Here is a 21,457-nt window from a genome sequence, read left to right on the forward strand (position 1 = left end):
TTTATCAAAATAAAGAAATTTATACAGGTTTGTACTTAAATTTTCACTTTTGGTTGAACTATCCCTTTAATATCCTAAATTTACTACATTCTTAATCCTAAAAATGAAAATTTGGATCAAAATCTGGTTGTAATCCAAGTCAAACGACTGTTTTAAGCCAAAGAAACTTACACTGTACTAACTGCAAAAACAGTCCGATTGGGCCACATGAGGTTAAGTGCCTTCCTCAAGGGAGCTATGGTAACACAATTCATTCGTAAACTCTCAAGTTCACAGCTGCCTATTCCTTACAAGTGACCGTATAATCTCATGTTACCACGACTATGTAATAACCATCATGTATCAAGTCTAAAATCTCTAAACTGCTAAAGAATAAATGTTTTAATTTGCCACAGCTATCCCCAGGACCTCTTTGATGGTGGGGAAAGGCACAACTGCCAACTTTTATGAAGCTCTCGAAGAATTTTAGCAATGCTTTGAGGGCTCTATTTGCACAGGTTAACCTAATGCGACATCACGAGTCTACAAGCCAATTATTGACACAACGTTTGGATGCGAAACAAGTAAAAGCTATGTGCGAAAAGGTACGGAGCCCAATCAATTTGGCATAAGACTTCACAGTAACACGCCAGAACCGCAGTGGATTCAGACGCGCACCGCCGTCTCCCACTAGAGGTTCAACTAAGGCCGTGAAAAAAGGAAGAGCCATCGCTTTTTCTTCCAGGAAAAAAGCATTTTGCATAAAAGTTCCTCTTTGTCTTTCGCATAGATTCTGGGAAAATAATTAAATTGGCCTTTAATTTATTGAATGCAATCTTTGTTTATCCCACAATGATGCAGAGTAAATCAACACAGACTGACATGATAGGTGGATATTCACAAATAAAAAAAACTTAAAATAAACACTTACGAAACCACCATAACTCCAAATGTAATTAGTTATATCGTGAGAAAAAACTTTACAGTGTATTTAAGCTAAGTAAAATAAACAGTACTGACAGTACATAAATCACATTCATAGCTAAAAGCATATCCAAATTAGCAATCACCTTTAATAAACAATCATACAATGTGTTGCCAATGCGTAAAAAAACTTCAATCATCTATTTCCTGTAGCTTAAAGGAATATTCCATTTTCTTAAAAGAAAAATTCAGATAATTTATTCACCACCATGTCATCCAAAATGTTGATGTCTTTCTTTGTTCAGTCGAGAAGAAATTATGTTTTTTGAGGAAAACATTGCAGGATTTTTCTCATTTTAATGGACTTTAATAGAGCCCAACATTTAATACTTAACTCAACACCTAACAGTTTTTTTCAACGGAGTTTCAAAGGACTATAAACGATTCCAAACGAGGCATAAGGGTCTTATCTAATGAAAAATAAAAAATATCCACTTTTAAACCACAACTTCTCGTCTAGATCCGGTCGTGATGCGCAAGCGTGACCCCACGCAATACGTCATGACGTCAAGAGGTCACAGAGGACGAACGCGAAACTCCGCCCCACTGTTTACAAGTGTTGAGAAAGAGGACCATTCCGATATTGTTGTATGTGGAATGATACTAATTAATGTCTTTGTGTCAGTTTATTGTTTACAATGGTCCGCAAATGTGCGTTTTATATATGTAACACGTGACCTCCATACGTCACTACGCATTTACGTTAAGTCGCGCTGGACCGGACCTAGAGGAAAAGTTGTGGTTTAAAAGAGCATATTTTTTTTTTTCTTGTCAAAAATGACAATCGTTTCGCTAGATAAGACCCTTATGCCTCGTTTGGGATCGTTTATAGACCTTTGAAACTCCGTTGAAAAAAACTGTTAAGTGTTGAGTTAAGTATTAAATGTTGGGCTCTATTAAAGTCCATTAAAATGAGAAAAACCTGCAATGTTTTCCTCAAAAAACATAATTTCTTCTCGACTGAACAAAGAAAGACATCAACATTTTGGATGACATGGTGATGAGTAAATTATCTGGATTTTTCTTTTAAGAAAATGGAATATTCCTTTAATAGTTAAAGCACTGTGGTAGCAGTGCAAAGGTTGTGGGTTCGAATGCCAGGAAACGCATATATATTGATAAACGTTTGTCTTGTAATGCAAGTCGTTTGCGGTTTGTGCAGAAACCTGAAAGTGCAGATTCTGTGTAGGCCTATCCATTAAATGCAAACCACAAAAAATTCATTTCTGACTTACTTTTTTAAAGGGGACATTTCACAAAACTTTTTTAAGATGTCAAATAAATATTTGGTGTCCCCAGAGTACATATGTGAAGTTTTAGCTCAAATTTTCATATAGATAATTTATTATAACTGTATGTTTAAAATTGCCACGTTGTAGGTGTGCGCAAAAATTTGCCATTTTGGGTGTGTCCTTTAAAATGCAAATGAGCTGATCTCTGCACTAAATGGCAGTGCTGTGGTTAAGGGGGCAGTATTATCCCCTTATGACATCACCAGGGGAGCCAAATTTCAATGACCTATTTTTTCACATGCTTGTGGAGAATGGTTTACCAAAACAAAGTTACTGGGTTGATCTTTTTCACATTTTATAGGTTGATAAAAGCACTGAGGACAATTATAGCACTTAAACATGGAAAAAGTCAAATTTTTATGACATGTCCCCTTTAGAGTATTATGATCAGAACAGACAATGCTCATGCAGGGCAGTAACCACAGCAGACATTAAGGGGGGACATGTCCCTCCATTAATCGGAAACTTTAGTATTTTTAATATACATTGTGGCCTTGGTTTCATGTAAACGAAAGCAACTCTCTACAACTCTGCAATACAAACACCCAATTTAAAAAAAAAGAAAATTAATTTGTTTTCCCCAAGGTGACTGCTATGGGTACAGTACTTTAGTGGCTTTACTGGGTTCAGGGGTCTGTACTGGGTATCCTAACTGTGGTGCATAGATAACCACTCTCTGATTTCTTAGTCGCACACTTGCAACTTTCCAAGTTCAGTTATCTGTAAGTCCCATGTATCTGATCCTGATACACGTCAACACCAAGACAGTCTGTTAATGTGGTTAGTTTCCTCTCTAAAACAGACAGCTGTAATGGGTTACTGTCAATGTATCGCACAAAAAAGCCAAGCCAACTAGGAAATCCTCTGAAACCTACCTTAGAAAAAATCCATCTGACAAAAATTGCAATTACAGACCAAAACAGAGCTATTCCCATTGGACTGGAAAACTGTGGATCATGCTCACGGTCTCTGTTAACATTGAGGAGTTACCGTGTGTGTCAGAATGCGGCGTATGGATTTGCGTACGTGTGTGTCGGTGTGTATGTGTGTTTGGATGGCCGGAGATCAGCTCAAGGCCCAGACAGAATGCATGCTGAGCTTAGTTGCAGCTGTCTTAAAAGAGCAGCCCGTGTTAGACCTAAATGTCTCTCTCTCTCTTTTTCTCTCCTTTCATTACTCCGTCTCTTTCTCCCTCTCTCTCTCACACACACACACACACACACACACACACTTAAACACAGCCGCCTAGCAACAGCCAACCAGACCAGCAGCACCATTGACGCACGTAGTGGGAGGGGCTGAAAGGAGGGGAGCATGTCGGAGTCTTATCAGCAGTACAAAGCAATGTGCTTTATTTTCTAAATAAAACACTGCCAACTTCTCATCCGCTTCGTAATCAATGATGTGTGCTTGCTTTCACGAAGCATATTTATTTCTCATTTGTGGTTTTGTGACTTCAAGGACTCACGTCTCACTGTTGGTGCAAGACTGTCTGGTCAGTAGACAAGTTTTGAATGACAGCTCAGGGCTATGATACTTTGGGAAGATCTAAGCTTTTGAGAAGGCCAATCTTCAGTCTAACACTATAGTGTAAAAAATTTCTGTAGAAATTACAGTATTACTGGGTATTACTGGCAACTAGCTGCCAGTAACTTCCTGTAGATTTTACGTTTATGTTATTTACTTGCAACAGTTTGTTCAAAGTTAAATGAACATGAAATATTTTCAGTCTTTATCTTCTACAGTAAGTTACTGGCAACCAGCTGCATAATTACAGCTAATTTTTTACAGTGTACAATACAATGCATCAACACTAGAATACTACATTACCACTGATAATTCAACCATATGAGAACCAGAACTGAACCGATTTACATGACATTTACATTTACGCATTTGGCAGACACTTTTATTCAAAGCAAGGTTAATCCTTTGTTGTCAGTACAGTATGGGTATTACTTGTGGACTTCTTTGCTATCGAGAATTAACTTAATGCAAAGTTCTGACCTTACTGCACATAATTCAGTTCAAATAGAAAACATTCGCATGACATCATTTTTCATGACATCATCAGACCCTCTTATTTTCCCAAACCTTCCCTCCAACTACATGTCATACAGAAAGTTCACTTTTTATAACTTCTGACAGAGTTTCATTTCATACTGAAATGTTTTACGTTACAGATGTAAAACAGGTCATTGAACACTCCCAGTGATACATATGATTTTAAAGATATCTCTAGAATAAAACATGGAAATCGATTGTCAAGAAACCTATAATACATTTCTCATAATTTACTCACCCTCATGTTGTCCCAAATGTGACTTCCTCTCATCAGGTGAACACAAACAATTCATTTCTATTAAAATGTCATCATGTTATCTTGTTATATGGGGCTTAACATGGTGAAACATTCAGAAAGCTCATCGATCCATCAGTAAAGTAATCCAAATTATTCCAGTTGATAAATATTTGCTTTCTAAAGTGAAACAATATTTGTGTGAGAGAAATTGATTAACATTTGGAGCTTATTTTGTGATCGATACACATGATATTAATTCATAAGTTTTTAAAGTCTGCTAAGTTGTCACATGTGCGTTTTGTTATGTTTAAGACCACTGTATTAATGTGACATGGCAGAATTTCAAAATAACTTTTCCTTTGACTGAAAAGAGGAAGTCATATAACATCTAGGACGGTTAGTAAAGTATGAGTGAATTGTCTTTTCACGTATTGTTTATCTTCTCAATTCATTGAAAATCACATCATAGTACACCTTATTCAGCCTGCCGCCATGTTGATTACAATATTAAAATATCGGTTTGGGATATTTGCCTGTTGGCTAATTGCTAATTTCTCATGTTGTAATCATGTTTAATTTTCTTTAAAACCCCAATATAGTGCACCTACACAATATTTTATGTCAACAACTAAGTTAAATCTCCAGTTCGCATAGAACATAAGAGTATGTCCCAAACATAACTTAAAAAAAAAGTTTTATCCTACATTCATTTGTTCTCTTTTTATCACCTCTTTAATATGGGTAGGTTTCTTTAAAAATACCAAGTTTTGAGCAAAAAGCTGAGATAATTGCTTTTGATAGAAATAGAAATGTTGACAATTATTTTGATAGAAATTTGGATAGATTCAGAGCGATGATCAAAACATACGCGAGTCTGTTTATCGCGAGTCGATGCTTTCCAGGTTATATATATATATTGGGTAATCTGGTGGATAATAGCGGTATTACGATTTGCCGGAAAAACTCGTCATTGGCAGGAAAGGGTTTTCTATTAATTGACGAGTTAACTCGTCAATGGCGGGGAAAGAGTTAAATTAAGCCTTGCGTTTTTTGTAATTTGTATGAATTGGAGATATGTACTTAGTTTTAGGACTATATTAGTGTTTTAAAGAAAAGTAAGTATGCTTACAACATTAGAAATTAGTGATCAGCCAACTGGCTAATGGCAAAACCGATATTATGTACTCATTGTGCTGCTTTGTCTCAAAATTAGGTCATATGTTCCTTCTCATTTTAACAATCTATGATTTCTAACATTTTACATCCTGCTAATATTTGTTAAAGGATGTATTTTATGTGTTTTGATGGGTGAATGACAAGCATCCCGATACAAAACAATAGGTTTAAAGCGCACGCTCTGGACGTCCATCCCTCACAGCCTTGTTTTGGACTCAACATGGCGGCAAGGTGAATCAGGTCTATGCGTCAGGTTTAAAACTTAAGGCCGGGGTATACTTTTTTCCACATCCGGCTTGCACACGTCCACCCAAATGTGTGTGCAAACGCTGTCTATTGCCTTTGTGTTATTGTTTATAGTGGAGTGTCCTGTTTCAATATTTTTATGCGCATGCGCTGTCATACACGGACTGTCCTCGCAGTCTCAAATTTTGGGCAGCACGTGGATGGTGCCCGTGGATGGCCGCAGACCCTACTGATGACCAAAATGACGTCATGGGGACGGCGTACATACGCGGACGTCCCTAGTATTCCTTTGGCTTTAGGTGGCAACTTTGTTGATCTTTCCGACCCTGCTTGCTACCAACTTGGAAAACTGCTCATATTCCTTTACATGACTAACCTTCAAATATCTCATGAGGTTGTGAAATGTTCAGCATTGTGTTTAGCTTTTCGCATTGTATGATTTCCTTGCCACAAGCATTGCACTTTACTGAACTGTCCTGTAGACCGGTAAATGTAGTCATACAGTTGCGCTGCACAGACAGACATGAGTATGCCAAAAACTGCTTACAAATCACTTTTGCAGAAATTTGCCTTCACACACTTTAGGTGCTGCATGACGTTGAACACATCTAGCTTAACAGCAAGTCTCGAGAGCTTTGCATCACACGATTGGCTCTTCTGATTGGCCTTTTTAGAGGCCGCCTTTCAAACTTCTTTAAGTGTTTATCGGCCAATAATCACAGAGCTCCCCCTCTCAGACCAAACTTGCCCATCTTAGCGGTGACATCATCACATCTATCTGTGGAGAAGCATTTCCATAAATAGCAGAACTGCAAGTTGGACGAGCCAAACCCCGCAAACAACAGCTACAGAAAAAATACTTTTCTCGTAGCTTAAAAGGCACTAATGGGCACCCATTTCAAAAAAGCAAGTTAAGCAGCTCTGTCAATAGCATTTGTTTGGCACCTAGACTATTATTCCTTAAATACATCTTTGGTTAGGCCGTGGGAAAGCCCCACCATTGTATCCAACACCCGACATCCTCTAGGTTTTAAATGCCTCTCGCAGAATTACTGGTAGGCCATCTAAATGTGAGATAAATTGCATGGGAGTCACAGGCTGGGTCACATGTCTGTTAAATGGCACATCTGACGACATACGCATTTGCGTCCGAGTACCCGGCAATTGAGAAAGGGACCTTTGCAGCTGCAGATTCCCGAGTCAAACACAGGAAGTGTCATGATGGAGAGTGTGACGTGGTCCTCGTGAGTTCCAGTTCCTGACCTTATGCTCCCAGACCCCAAAACAAAAAAAACTGACGACAAAAAACCCTGAGGGGATTCGAATTCTCAGCTCAATTTGGATGGAGGATTAAAGTGTATTACGGCCCGTTGGGACTAAAAAACAATGAGTGATCGGTCTAGTAGTATTCCAGGGCCTGCAACGCAAAGAGCGACTTACGTCTGATTACAGTAGCTGTAATAAGGCATGAGGCAGGATCAGTCAAATAAACATAACTTATTTTATTTACAATCCCTCCAGAAAAATGCGATTACGCGATCGCATGATGCAACGCATAATCAGCCAAAGTCTGCATATTTATGCGGGGGCCGCATTTTTTCAAATACGCCGCACTTTCGCAGCATAAATTGCAGATTTCTGTGCGCAAAAAATTGCCGGGCTTGCATGATTTCATAATCCCCGCATTTTCGTAGCAAAAATCACATATTTTAGCATAAAGTTGAAAAATGTTGTATTTACTTTACACAAGCCCAGCCATGTCCCCTGTTGCCATGAGAACGTTATAAAGTGACGGGATTATGTGACGTGAACGTCATTAAAAGCTGCAAACAGTTTTTGCAAGTTCCTGCAGTTTCATCGCATAAAATTGCGTAAATATCCCGCATATTCCAACGCATTTTTCAAAAAAATGTGCCGCAAGATCAAAGGATTTTTGCCAGCAACAATCACAAAAAACTCTGGAAAGACTGTATTTATTGTGTATAGTTTAACTAATTAATCAAAATTTATGATTTGCTAATAGCTGACTCTATGCATTTTAATCCGGGAAAGCTGATTGTATGCTAAAAAAAATTCACCTTTAAGCACACATCCTGAAATGCATCGAGATGTTGTGTAATGTAATATCATACTGAAAAATGGCTAATTTATTTTTTGCTTACATGCATCCCTATACACATAAATCACAGGTTTTAACATATATGTTTATGCAACCTGACTCCTGTTGAATTAAATCACAAAGATTTATGTCAGTTTAAGGTAATCTCGGGTGTGCTGCAGGGTCACCACGTTCCTTCCTCCAAGCACATACCCTCAGTTTTTCCTCAAAGCGATAACATGCTTCATTATCATTAAGCTCCAACTTATTTCTTCCTTGTGTCTAATTGCAGCATGCAAAAATATGCTAGTGTGTGTATGAGCTAACAAAAGAGGAAGCTAAACTGATTCATATTAAATCTTATATGACACTGTGCTTTTAAACTAGCTTAGATTAAAGCAACAGGCCACCACGAGGCCTCATAAATTCAATGCGTCCCCATGAGTTATAGCACTGTGCCGCGAGATGCTGGATAACGGTACTGCACATTCCTGTAAGTGCCAAGCCATAAACGCTGTTTTTACAACACAGGTTATAGAGTCGAGCAAGGTCGGTGCATACACAAACTCATTCGATGAACACCTGCCCATTGCCCGCCTGAGATGAACGCTGAGCAGCACATTCATAGAGGCATCTTACTGCGGAAACAGTTGGCAAAAAGCAGTAAACAAAGTTTCCCTTTCTCTGAACTCTTTTGGTTAAATTTCTTAACGTGTTGCGCAACAGGACTCTGTGTTCTTAACGGCAGATCCTGCAAGACGGCAACACAATTTGCTGATGGCCGTTTTTGTGGTGCAACGAGGATTAACGTCAGAGGAAGTGAATATGGTGACATTCAGCACCCGCCAACAATCCGATCAACGAACAAAACAGCTCTGCAAAGACAAATATCCATTCATCCAGGCTATGAAATATCTTATAGGCTTGCATGACATGAGGACAGCAAAAAGAGTAAGAAAATCTACGACTGTAAACAAGGGTGGAGGATTTGTTTGCGTCAAATCGTATTACGTGAGATCCGCCATTCTGATCGATTCTATTCAAATGCTGCCTTTGAAACTCACTGACCTGAACGTCAAAAATAAAAGCAAACAAATTCAGGCCTAAGCACTCTGCAATGCTTAGAACGCAAGCAAATTTAAGCCCCCAACGGCACAAAGCTTAAACACACACACAAACACAGTGAATGTTAATAGTGACTATGCATGTCTTGGCGGTGCAAGGGTTACTCACACATTTACAAACACCAGCAGCAAGTTGTGAAATACTGAAAACTGAACAGCACCCTCCACATTCTTACCACATCCTGAAACTACGTCAGTCTAACAACACGGCACAAAAAACCTTATCGCATGAGTGAGATAAACAAACTCCTTAAAAACTCCTCCTTGCACCGTCTGCACCACCAAACAAAACTGATATGACCTCTGACGAACGCAAACATGCATGTCTTTTAGCAAAACCAACAATATTATGCGATCTACCTGTGGCCATGTGTTCATATGCTGGATGCCAAAGGAACCTGCAGATATAGCGACCGCAATTCTTCACATGGTACGAACTGTGCTGTTACTCTGCCTAAATGGCAAAAACATGCTGTCACGCTGCTGATAACTCACTGACGCAGTCAAGTTACACAGCACGTGAATATGTGTGTGAATCACACACATCGCAGGCATAACACATCCCGCTAGGCACGGCAGGAAAATTCACAAGTCTTGCACAGCTGCCTTTACGTGCAAGAAAATCAAGCTGGTGTGTTTGCGAGATGCTAAAAGACACATGTTGCAAATTGCATTTACGCATTTGGCAGGCGCTTGTTTGTCAGTGTATTTGAAGTACACAAATTATCAGCGAGTGCGTTTACTTGCACAAAATAAGCAGGTGACTATAAACAATCGTATTATTACAGAAACCTGCTTTCATGCGTTACATGCAAATCTGTCATGAAATTTGTCATGATTTTTGGAGGCAATGACGCATAGGCCTATAGCACATCGTTCAATATGCCAGAGGGGAAATCTGTCTAAAGCTATACTGTTGTATCTCTTCTCATGTCTGCACAACCTGTAAATGTAACATGAGCATATAATTTCAGTTTTGAGAGCAGACTTTTATGCATTACTTGTGCTTACCGTACTTTCCGGACTATAAGCCGCACCGGAGTATAAGCCGCATCATTCAAAAATGCGTCATTAAGATGAAATAACATATATAAAAGTCACAGTGGACTATACGTCGCGTTTATTTAAAAAATTATTTCACAAAATCCAAGCCGAAGAACAGACATTTAATCTAGAAAGGAAAGTTATTCGACTAAACAATAGCAGACAGAACAGCAGGCTAAATAGATGTCTGTACGTTAAAGTAATATTATCATTTTTTTAAATGATAAACCATAGCATACAGAACTTACCTGGAAGGTTGAATAGGCTAAAATAACCGAACAAGCCAACTAGCGTGAAGTTCGCACACTCGTCAATCCACATCACTGAATCCATTAAATTACATAAATACAGAAGCAGCATACTCTCGCGGACTCTCGCGGCTGTAATAACGGTATTGTTGTCTCTTGCCTCATAAATGTCAAAATTAATTCATACTGGCTTACAAGTCGCACCTGAAAAACATGCAACCTTTAAAAAATCTATTTTTTTTAAGATTTTTTTTCTCCCCCTCTGCAGTATAGCGCAGTACATACATTTTGCATTCACCAAATCTTCCTTCAGGGTTTCCGTAGCACGCTCCCTGCGACGCAGCCCTCTGCCCTCTGAGTTGGTTTTTATGTTGATGCATTTTAATTAAATATAATAAATATATATTTTTAAAATATATGTACAGTTTGCAATTATTTTCTTTTAAATGGGAGCGGGGAAAAAATCGAATCGTTAATCGAGTTTTTTATTTAATTATTTATTTAATCACAGATTTTTTTAGGGGGAGAAATCGCCCAGCCCTAAGTGTGTTAATGCCAGAAGTCAGAAAGACGTAAAACATTGTGTTCAGTACCTCAGATTAGATAAATGGGCGGAGAGAAGGCAGTGTCCTGTGGCTGTTCGAACACATTCAACCACATGTGCGTTCACACTATAAAAGCAATCCGATCGAAAGTGTTTTCGACTACCTCTGAATGTGGTTAAAGAGGTCGACAGTGGACGAGCTTAAAACGCTTTGAACACCGTTTCCACTTGACGAAAATGCATGTTAATCCCAAGTGTAAACAGCCTCAGTGATCCCCAAAATACCGTTCATTGTTTCTTTATCGTTATTAGGGGTGTAACGGTACGTGTATTCGAACCGGACCGTTTCGGTTCAGGGCTTTCGGCACGGTGCACGCGTGCACCGAAAGGCCGAATGCATTTTGTGTGCGCCTGTGCGGAACATAATACGTGCGTTTCCGCACGAACATATTAAGTGGCGGAAGTCTCCTCGTTCAGCGCAAGTCTTCTGTCAAACATATAACATAATTCGGCCCGCAGAAAGATTTTTATTTACTTAGTTGTATATCCGTTTGATTATTGATGTAAACGTTTACGTGTCGTATCTAAAAGCGCATGTTAAACGCGTGTCAACGCGCTGCTTTGTTCTTTCAAAAGTGAGTGAGAGGTTGCGCGTCTTTCGTTGCTACGCATTCATGAGACGCGCTTTCTGTGACAGCGAGAATAAGGAATGCGTGATCAGATTTTTCATCTGCCCCTCACGTCAATCATATCATTGTGCCAATGCGATCAGCTGGTCGGGACACGGAAGAGTTGTAACCCGGGCTTACTCAGCTGTTACTCAGCTGCGGAGGGGTTCGTTAGTAAAGTCACAGGCAGCTTACATTGACAACACAAGCAAAGAATAGGAGAAACGTGCAAAAGATCATGGCTATGCATGCAACTCACTAATCTCAAAAGAGTGTATAATAAGTATATCATCATGTTGCTTGCTATGCAGTTACACATAGAGCAGTAATATTATTTTTATACAGAGATGGTACATAGCCAATTCAATACTGTGAGGTAAACAATCCAAAATAAATCAAAACAGAACATTTTTGGTGGCAAAAATGTAGGCTAATTGTTCATAAATGTATTCAGGAATTGAATTTGTTAGTTCAAGGTTTTAGTAGAAAAAGTTTAAGAGAAGGTTAAGAAAAGAGTTACCTTCTGTTATAAAATAATGTAAAAAAGAACTTTGCAGTAGTATTTTATTTATTATTTTTTCATTTTATATATATTTTATATGTTATATTTAATAAAAAAGTGTAAACAAATTGTAAAAAAAGTTTATAGTAATAAACAACCTGCAGTTTAATGTTTGCATTTTTCCCTTACTGTACCGAAAATGAACCGAACCGTGGCTTCAAAACCGGGGTTCGCACCGAACCGTGATTTTTGCGTACCGTTACACCCCTAATCGTTATAGTTGTAGTGTGAACTCTGCTATTCTCTTTAATATAAAACGATAAAATGTTAACTTTTCACAAGAAGACATGTGCACATGAAAAACTGCAATTAAGTCGTTAAAGCGTTTACATGCAATGCAAAATTTTTATTGTTTGCCGTTTTATGCGTTTACAAGACCTTACATGTTTATTACCATAATCGGTGCAAGACTGTGCATGTAAACGCTATTTGCGTTCCTCAATTTAAACGCACAAGCCATGTTTTACCAATAACTTACATTTACCTTTCCTTGACAAATGACCACAATTAAAAATAAAACATCCAAGTTTGATAAAAAACATCACAAAATGTAATATGAATTAAAATTAACAAGAAATTTAATTATGGCCTAATAAGGTAAAAAAGTTGTCTGGTTCTCAAATTTCATGACTAGCTGGGTTGAAACTGTAAATTTTGGAGCCGTTTGGTATATCATGTCAGTAACTTCTAGTATGTTTCAGCCTAAATAACACAACATCTTAAAAAACAGAGACACACAAACATTGCCGCAAATTGTACTTGCATGTAGTAGTGTGATCTTTTCACTTCTGCTTGACGGTGACTGATAACACAAAGCAGCCTTATTTTTGAGAAGACGTTTATTCATTCTCAAAAAGCATGTTAAAAAAGGAGGGGGACAACTGAACTTAGCAGAAGAGAGAAAAGAATGATGATATAGACAGAATGAGAGAGAGACCCTGGCCATCTGTGAGGTTGGCGGCTGGCCAAACCACTGCCCCAAGAGCCCAGGCACATGCTTAACTACCCCCCCAACAATGTTAGCCTGCCTCGCCTCCGACAAACACAACAGCAAGGGGCAACCACACACGCACAAACACTGCAACGGTTGCTTGTGTTTATGGCTGTGTGTGAGAACAAGAAAAATTTAGTGTTTACAAAAAGCTAATTGGCCTTCCTCTATGAAGCGTGTGTATAACCTAAATGTTACTGCCCTAACTTTGAGGCTTCATTTGTGACACACAACTTTGAAACTTTACTGCGTATTGTATCTTATTTTTGCTGCATAACTGAAGCCTTGAATTTGCTGATTTTTTTTAGGAGAGATGTGCTAGTACTGGGGACAAAAAAGGGCTCATTCACACTGGCTATGTTTACATGCACAAAATGTTGTCAATCCAAATGAATTTAATATGATTGAAGGTTAAGACGATACAGTTTACATGCACCCTAAACAATGCAATCTGATTTAAATTTTTGTTTACATGTACATTCTATAGACCATTTCAAAAGATGTAAACAACACTGGTCTAGAAACACTTCCTGTTTCAGTTTGTGACTGTTTTTTTATTTCACACATATATCATTTAGATGTTTGTTTAACTTTTTGACTCAGTTCTATATGTTCTGTTGGTTGTATTTTATCCCAGCGTTTATCTAGTGTTAAAAAACTGAAACAGGAAGTGCTTCTGGACCAGTGTTGTTTACATCTTTTGAAATGGTCGACAGAATCCGAACCGAACGTCTGCACAAGCGCACAGCCAGGGTTGCCAGATTCGCGTATCAAAACCATCCGAATGGACGTTCACAACTATCCCAAAAGCATCCCAATGACTACTCGCAGCCCAAATACCAATAACTAATAAACAAAATCATTTCATCTTCAACTTACAGAAAAAAGAAACTGGTGGAAACAGTTTAAACAGTAGTTGGAGAAAGTTGTTCTTAAGAAGTTTTCAGATATGTAATGAAAACACACTTTTTAAAAAGGCACAACGCTATTTTATTACTTTAAGTAGCCTAATGTTTTAAAAGTATACATAAACGCTCAGAATTTAGTACATCACGTGTACAGCGCGTGACCCCATTAACGTTACCTTAATGCGTGATGCTATTCTTGCTATTGCATGTTTCTGTGACGAGAATCATGTGACATAAGAGGGAAATATAATACGTGAACTTGTAGCACAAATGTTCTGCGCATGTGCACAAGGTATTTTGCATCCGATTTAGAAAATACTACTATTCGTGCGTTTACATGCATACTTTTTTTCCTGTTGATCGGATCACAGATCGGCGTACACCACCCCCTTTAATACGATCCAAATTTGCATCCGATCTTCCTCAATTGTATTGATTAAGGTGTTTGCATAAAGACTTTTCAATACGATTGAGCCATCAATATGATTACAAACGGATTATTTGGTTGCACGTTAACATACCTACTGAGGACAATAACTATATTAGTAAAGTTTTAAAAATCGCTCTAAATTTTAAAGAATAGCAACATACACGATATCTTTTTCTTTTTTTTTCGATTGATAAACGATAAAACCTTGACAGACAATGAAAACTATTTGTCTGAAAATTAGGGCTGCACGATAAATCGCATGCGATACCACGCGCATCACGTCAGTAATGCTGGTTCCTTGATTAGTATTAAATCGCAATCAGCTGTTTTCAGATGGCGCGACATTATTGCACAGAGCCATAGTTCCATGACAAGCTGGGCCATATCGCATACATATCGCAGGCGATACATCCGCGATAATTAATGTGAAATTACCCCGATTGTCCGTGAACTACGGCTCTGTGTAGTTAAAGCTGCTCCATCTGAAAACAGCTGATGGCGATTTACTACTAATCAAGGAACCGGCAAACACATGCGATTTATCGTGCAGCCCTACTGGAAATAGTTAAAAAAATCATTTTCGGTTGAATAAGTCAAGAGACTCAGGGTGTTTTCACATATACACTGTTTAGGTCGGCCCAAATGACGTGTCGCTCTGAGTACGGTTCGTTTGGGTCAGTGTGAACACAACAGCCGCACTCGGGTGCGCACTCTGGGGCAACCCACCTGTGGTGTGAACACTGCTGGACCTCGGGCCGAACAAAATACAGGAAGTTCTCCACATGTTTGAGCCACTGGGCTTCCGTTGTGACGTGAGCCAGGTTTTATATTGTGGGTTAACAACAAACAAGCCAATCCTGGTCCGTTGCAGAGATTCGCTGTCTCCTTTACGTTTGAGCTGATGATTTTATAATACTGACACACAAATATTGACATTACGGGCTTTTTAGCAAACGACTCCATGAGAAAGGCTTTAATAGAACAGCTACGCAATTACGCATTAAAGCAAAGAAACTTTGCAAAGACTTGCATCGTTTATCTCCACATCTTCATAGCTGCGCTCTCCCTGTCAGGCTGGTTGTCGTGGAAATGTGGGGGTGGTCATGAGACGGTAAGAGCTGTCAGAGACCAATGACAGCGCTGACTGTTGTCACGTGGTGTACGGTGCGGCATTTCAAGTATAGTAAAAAAAAATATGTGAACACGGACCGCACTAACTGACAAATGATACAATGTATTTTGGTGTGCTCCGAGGCTGCACCACGGTGCGCACCAACATGTGTGAAAACACACTAATTTTACCGAACAATAACGTTTTTGATGACATGATTAAATAGCAACCAGCATAGAATGAGAAGTGGGCATTCTTTATAAATGCAGCAAAAGTCAACTGCGTGGAAGCATTTTTGTAAAAAAAAAGTGCTTTTTTGCCATTTTCTTCTGAATTGCTTTGATTGCTGAACATTCGGTGCATTCTATGGCCAATAAAAATCCACTTTAAAGAGCTCACACATTTAAAATGTGAAACTGCAGTGCACGAGCACAACCTTAACAAAATGACATTATTGTCTGTTGGTGTGGGCGCTTATGTAGTCATCATTCTTGGTGTGGCTTTGGATTGGGCAACCACCCAGAACACCCTAGAAACCTCCTAATAAACCTCTAGCTACCATCTAAAACCCTAGAAACTGCATGTTAAAAACCACTCGGGAAACCTTAGCGACTGCAAAGTAATAGCCTATCAGGAAATTAACATTTGAACGGGTTAGCACCACTTGTATATTCTTAACAGAATACTAGGATTCACTCGTTTTCTCAATGCATCAACTACAAATCTTCTTGCCATTTTATATCCTAAATCATAAATCAATTGTCTCGGTTAATAATAGATCTAAATACTGAAAAATCGTATGAGTCAATATTCAAAAAGTTATATAAAATCACTAGCCTTATCAATCGAATCAATTTGTTTTCTACCCAAAATTTCACATTTAAAAAATATACAAATTTGCCAGTACTCCAATTTGATGATTGCGAAACAACACACTGCAACCTGTGTGTAATATTACAATATAATGTCTTATATATATCTCCACTTTCATGACAGTATCTTATATGGGGCTTATGGCATACTCCCTCTTACAGACTGGTTAATGTGACTTGTGACGAATAAGTCTAAACAGAATTCCCAAATATGTTTTGCATCCTTACAGAGGGAGCACAATGGCCTGGATGTGCGAGGACCAACGGCCGCTCCGAGTTTATCCCACATTCCACCCACGAATGAAATTCCAGTAAAATCGAGAAAGAGCTTCATGGCAAGCTCACTGGGAGGCATTTAGTCAGTCATTGTGCTTTGTGTGAAAGTGGTTTGTAGCTGTTCTTTTTTGCAGCACAACGTACACATAAGAGACAAATGGATTTTTTTGCAAAGCTTGCCAAAGCAAAGCCAGGCAAACAAGTCTCACTCATCATCCATTTCTGGTCAAATTTCCCAAAAACTGTATTAAAACTGACACAAATATATTCTCGCAATATCGTTGCATGCAAACACCAGATTTTCACAACAACGGCCAATGTTTTTTTGTATCACATTTCAAAACACCATCCATTCGCTAATTTTACTAGAAAAGCAGTAGACGAGGACATTTGCATATGTTTGCATAGCATCTCTGATAGCATCTGAGACTCAAACAACCAGAGGGGCTGAGGCAATACACTGGACAGAAGGGTTATCTAATCTAACTCCCAATACAAGCAGTTGCTTGGTGACATGACCCTTATTATTGACTGACTGCATTTTAAATCTAGGCCCCAAAGCCCTGCAGCCAGGGCCTCTTTCATGCATGCATGTTATCTTTCACTATGTAAGACTAATGAAATTATCATTGTACAGTGAGTAACAATCCTTTTGACCTGAAGATACACAATCTCTCTTAATAAAGATAAAACACAGGCACACAATAGGGACACCCAGGATTATGGTTTTGCCTAACACAAAGCATACCTTAATACATTACACTAAACCGATGAAAGCATTGAATTTAATTATGTGCACATGCAATGCATAATTATATTGTGTGCAAAACAATGCAATTTGCTAGGAAATATGGTTGACAGGGAATTTAAAGCTTCAAATCAATTAACTTGTTACAAAGGAACGAAATATGATATTTTCAATATGGGGGGTCGTGAAGCATTGCGTTAGATCAATGGTTCGATCCCAGGTTGTTTGGATAAGGTTTGGAAAATACGAAAAAATGCAAAAAATGTAAACGTTTAACAAGTTGTACAAGGGCTGTCCAAATAAAAAAATTTAAAAAAGTTACGTGTGTGAGGTGTGAGAGTGACATACTTTCCGTCAGCATGTGGCCCAAAGGGAAAACAAAACACATTTTGTGTTGCCAACACCGCAGTATGACAGCGACAACAGATAATTAACGTGGCAAACAACGCGGTTTCGTCAAGCCTGACACTTGGGAACTTCTGAGTAAAATAAATCAACACCCTAAATGAGCAAAAGAACAAAAAACTCGCGTCATTTCTCACAATCTCGCGAGGCTGGATACCTAGACTGCATTTTTGAATTATACACGATTCATTGAGGTAAATGTTCGCGTGTAACGTTTAGGTGGCAATTCAAAAAATGCTTCCTAAATAGGCAGCTCACTAGATTGAGAGACATGGCGAAAATGTTTTTTCTTACCTGTGACAGCTGTCTCGGATCGGGGGCTCCGAATAAAGAGGAACTGGAGCTGAAACTGATGGCTCCCCTCCGGCTGAGAACATGTTTGGGAACCGGCCTGTCTAGAGGCAAAACCGGTAACTGATAACATAATTCCATTGAATAATATCAACGCTATGGATCCGGACCAAAAACAATTCAAACCCCCCGAAAAGAAGTAAAACGATCAAAGAAATCAACACAAGTCGGAGAGGAGAACTTGCAGGCAACTTGTTTGCAACTCTCAACGAAAAAAAACACGGGAATCCCCTCTCCTCTAAATTGCAAATAAAAAATATCAGTTTAAATGCTCAACAGGAGAAGTGCTTCATTTTGTTCGGATCGATCTGGTTCTCGCGCACGCCGCCGTCATTATTGATATGGTCCATATTTCTCCACGCGCGTGTCTCGTGCTCCATTTCGCTCGGTTTTTATTCATCAGGCTCGTTTTTTCTTCCCTTCTTCTCCCGTTTCCCATGCACGGATCACGGCCTGCGAAACGACGAGGCCTCCCGGTCTATCTTTTTAGTATCTTTGGAAAACAAATGCTTCCTCATTTTTTAAACTCCGTCCAGTCGTGAATCATCACCATCGTGCAAATGGCTCCGCAGTCTCGTCTCCAAAATTAAAACAAAAGGCATGACCACTTTAGTACCCGATGCTTGGAGCAGAAAAGAGGGAGATCCTGCGAATTAATAGAGAGATGTACAGGAAGTTGCCTTCAACGACGAATTTCATTCAAGCTCCACGGTGCACGAGCATTTATTCTCTCTCCTTTTCTCAATGCAGTCTCTTTTCTCTCAATGCAGACACACACAGATAGCACCCGTAATTCAGCACACACTCAATGCAGCACTGTACATTAACCAGAAGAAAGTGGCCTGGGTGAAATAAAAACACGCCCCGCGACCACTACGTACGTGTGTTGGCACATGCTGTTCGGTCAATGTCACAAAAACGAAAATAAATTACGTTGATTACACACGAGAGTCTCTGTTCGTCCTGAACATTGCAAGCTGTTTTCGAACATGCACCACCTGCGAAAGAGATGGGGTTGTACGGAAAGCCTTCACATAACGTCCTCGTTTTTCTTAGCCAATAGGCGTGCGGCGACTTGTGTAAAAACGATTCGTATTGGACTAAAACACGCAGAGCGTTTGAGACGACACATTCTATTGGCTATACGATGACGGCGATTCCAAGGCTGATTTATGCACTCGTTCACTGACTGTACGGACCTCAACGAGGGTATTCCACTACAACGGGGTTTGCCCTGCAGCCTGTCTACATCATTGCCAGTGATTACCTTTCCTGTATGAGTCATTTGTGAGAAATGAGCTATAGTTCACTTTCTTCAATAAGAAAACCCAAGAGCATGCATGCATGGGGTTATTAAAAAAAAAATTCCTTACATTTTCATGTAAATAGAGGCAGACATGTCAATATAAAAAGTACCATCTGTAGTTTTAAGTTGTTCACATGTAATGTTATCTGTAAGACATTATTATATTACAAATAAACTCCATCATTAGTCTGCAGTATTATTTTTGATGTGTGTTTTTCCCTAGAATGAAACTTAGGATAAAGAACTTTTAAACAATAAGAGTATTACCAGGGAACTGCATGACAACACATGCAGTAGTATTACAATAGATGTATATGAATATCACATTGTGTACTGAGAAACTATTCAAATTAGACATAAAATATCAGCATAATGCATCACCCCACAGCTCACAATACTGCTGAAAAAATCCATCACTTTAATCCGCGTCCACCATAGCAAAATGGTCGGAAACTAAAGTGCTTTACCCTGTGTACCAGAACATGCACCAGAACTTCTTTTTCCTTAAAAAACTTTGATCTATACAAAATGTAGGTTATTACACTGTAAAAAATTGCACTAGCATTTTTAAGTATAATCAACTTGGAATTACAAGTCATTTTAACTTTTTCTTGATCTTGACTACAGTGATGAGTTGCTATTTTATAAGTTACAGCAACTCATCAGTAGTGAAGATTAAACAAATAAAAGTTGAAATGTCTTGTAAATCCAAGTTGATTATACTTTAAAATATGAGTGCAGTTTCTTATTTTACATTGCATCTACTGTCTATATTCATTTTATCCATGGCTGCATTAATACACCACTTAAAAAATTATTAAAAATCTTTAAAAAAAATTAAAGGTACTACATAATTCCACAAAACAACAATTTTTGGCATTGTGGTTTCATGAAGAACCCCAAGAAGCTTTCTGTTGTAAAAAAAGATTTGTGAAAGGTTATTAAGGCTATGAAAAGGTAAGAAATAAATGGTTATTTGACTAAATTATTCTTTGAGGAACCAAAAAATGGTTCTATATGGCATCGGTGTGAACAACTTTTTGTATCACCTTTATTTTTAAGGGCACTATATCACTTGCGGTATTCAAGCATTACAAATATTTAAAATTGTGACTAAACCACAGGTTGGTCACAAGAACCAGGTTGACGTAATGTCTATACAATGTCTAACTTAAAAATAAAAGTGCTTAAAGGGTTCTTCACAGGCAGCGATTAAACCATTTTTGGATCCCTGAAGAACAATTCGTACAAAGGTTCTTATAACAACTAATTCTTTCTTAACGTTTTATAGCCTAAAGGAGTGTTTTTTTTTTCTGCCGTGCGCCACGTATGGTGGCCCCCATCTGTGCCCTTCATGGCCCCCCACGAAGAAAATGTATGACATAAAACATTGTAAAACATAAAATTTGTATTAAACAAACACAATGATTCTGTAGTCGCCTTATTTTGCAAGGTTTAAAGGCGGGGTGCATGATTTTTGAAAAACACTTTGGAAAAGGAAGTCGGGCCGAGTACCAAAACACACTTGTAGCCAATCAGGGGGCGTGTCTACTAACCAACATCGTTGTCTGGGTTGCGTATGTGTGAGGCGGGTCTATCAAAAAAAAAGGTCCAGATTCTATTGGGGTGGGGGCGTGTTTGTTTAGGTGATTTCAAATGCCAACATTGGCTTTCAGATATCATGCACCTCACCTTTAATTACACAGAATTTGTAATAAGTTTATGTATTTAATAAAATGTGATAAAACTGGGGCCCCCAGTTTGAGAACCACTGGCCTAAAGAACCTTTTCA

General features: G+C 38.7%; 1 protein-coding gene across 24 annotated transcripts in view; it reads right to left on the reverse strand.

The window, feature by feature from the left end:
• The window catches only part of pde7a (phosphodiesterase 7A), a 53,644-nt gene that overhangs the window by 21,060 nt on the left and 11,127 nt on the right, over nucleotides 1-21,457 (reverse strand). For 5 of the 24 annotated variants that reach the window (XM_073863651.1, XM_073863649.1, XM_073863648.1 and 2 more), the window contains exon 1: nucleotides 18,303-19,384. The exons of 2 other annotated variants lie outside the window; for them this stretch is intronic. In XM_073863651.1, coding sequence (XP_073719752.1) covers nucleotides 18,303-18,440 — 138 coding nt within the window. In that variant the 5' untranslated portion in view covers nucleotides 18,441-19,384. Of the gene's footprint in view, nucleotides 1-3,130; nucleotides 3,384-9,310; nucleotides 9,329-9,561; nucleotides 9,691-18,302; nucleotides 19,386-21,457 lie in introns of those variants that run through there. 17 more of the 24 variants (XM_073863662.1, XM_073863661.1, XM_073863660.1 and 14 more) reach the window with 9 other exon arrangements.

This window comes from Misgurnus anguillicaudatus, chromosome 25, assembly GCF_027580225.2.
Source record: "Misgurnus anguillicaudatus chromosome 25, ASM2758022v2, whole genome shotgun sequence".
Taxonomy (NCBI): domain Eukaryota; kingdom Metazoa; phylum Chordata; class Actinopteri; order Cypriniformes; family Cobitidae; genus Misgurnus; species Misgurnus anguillicaudatus.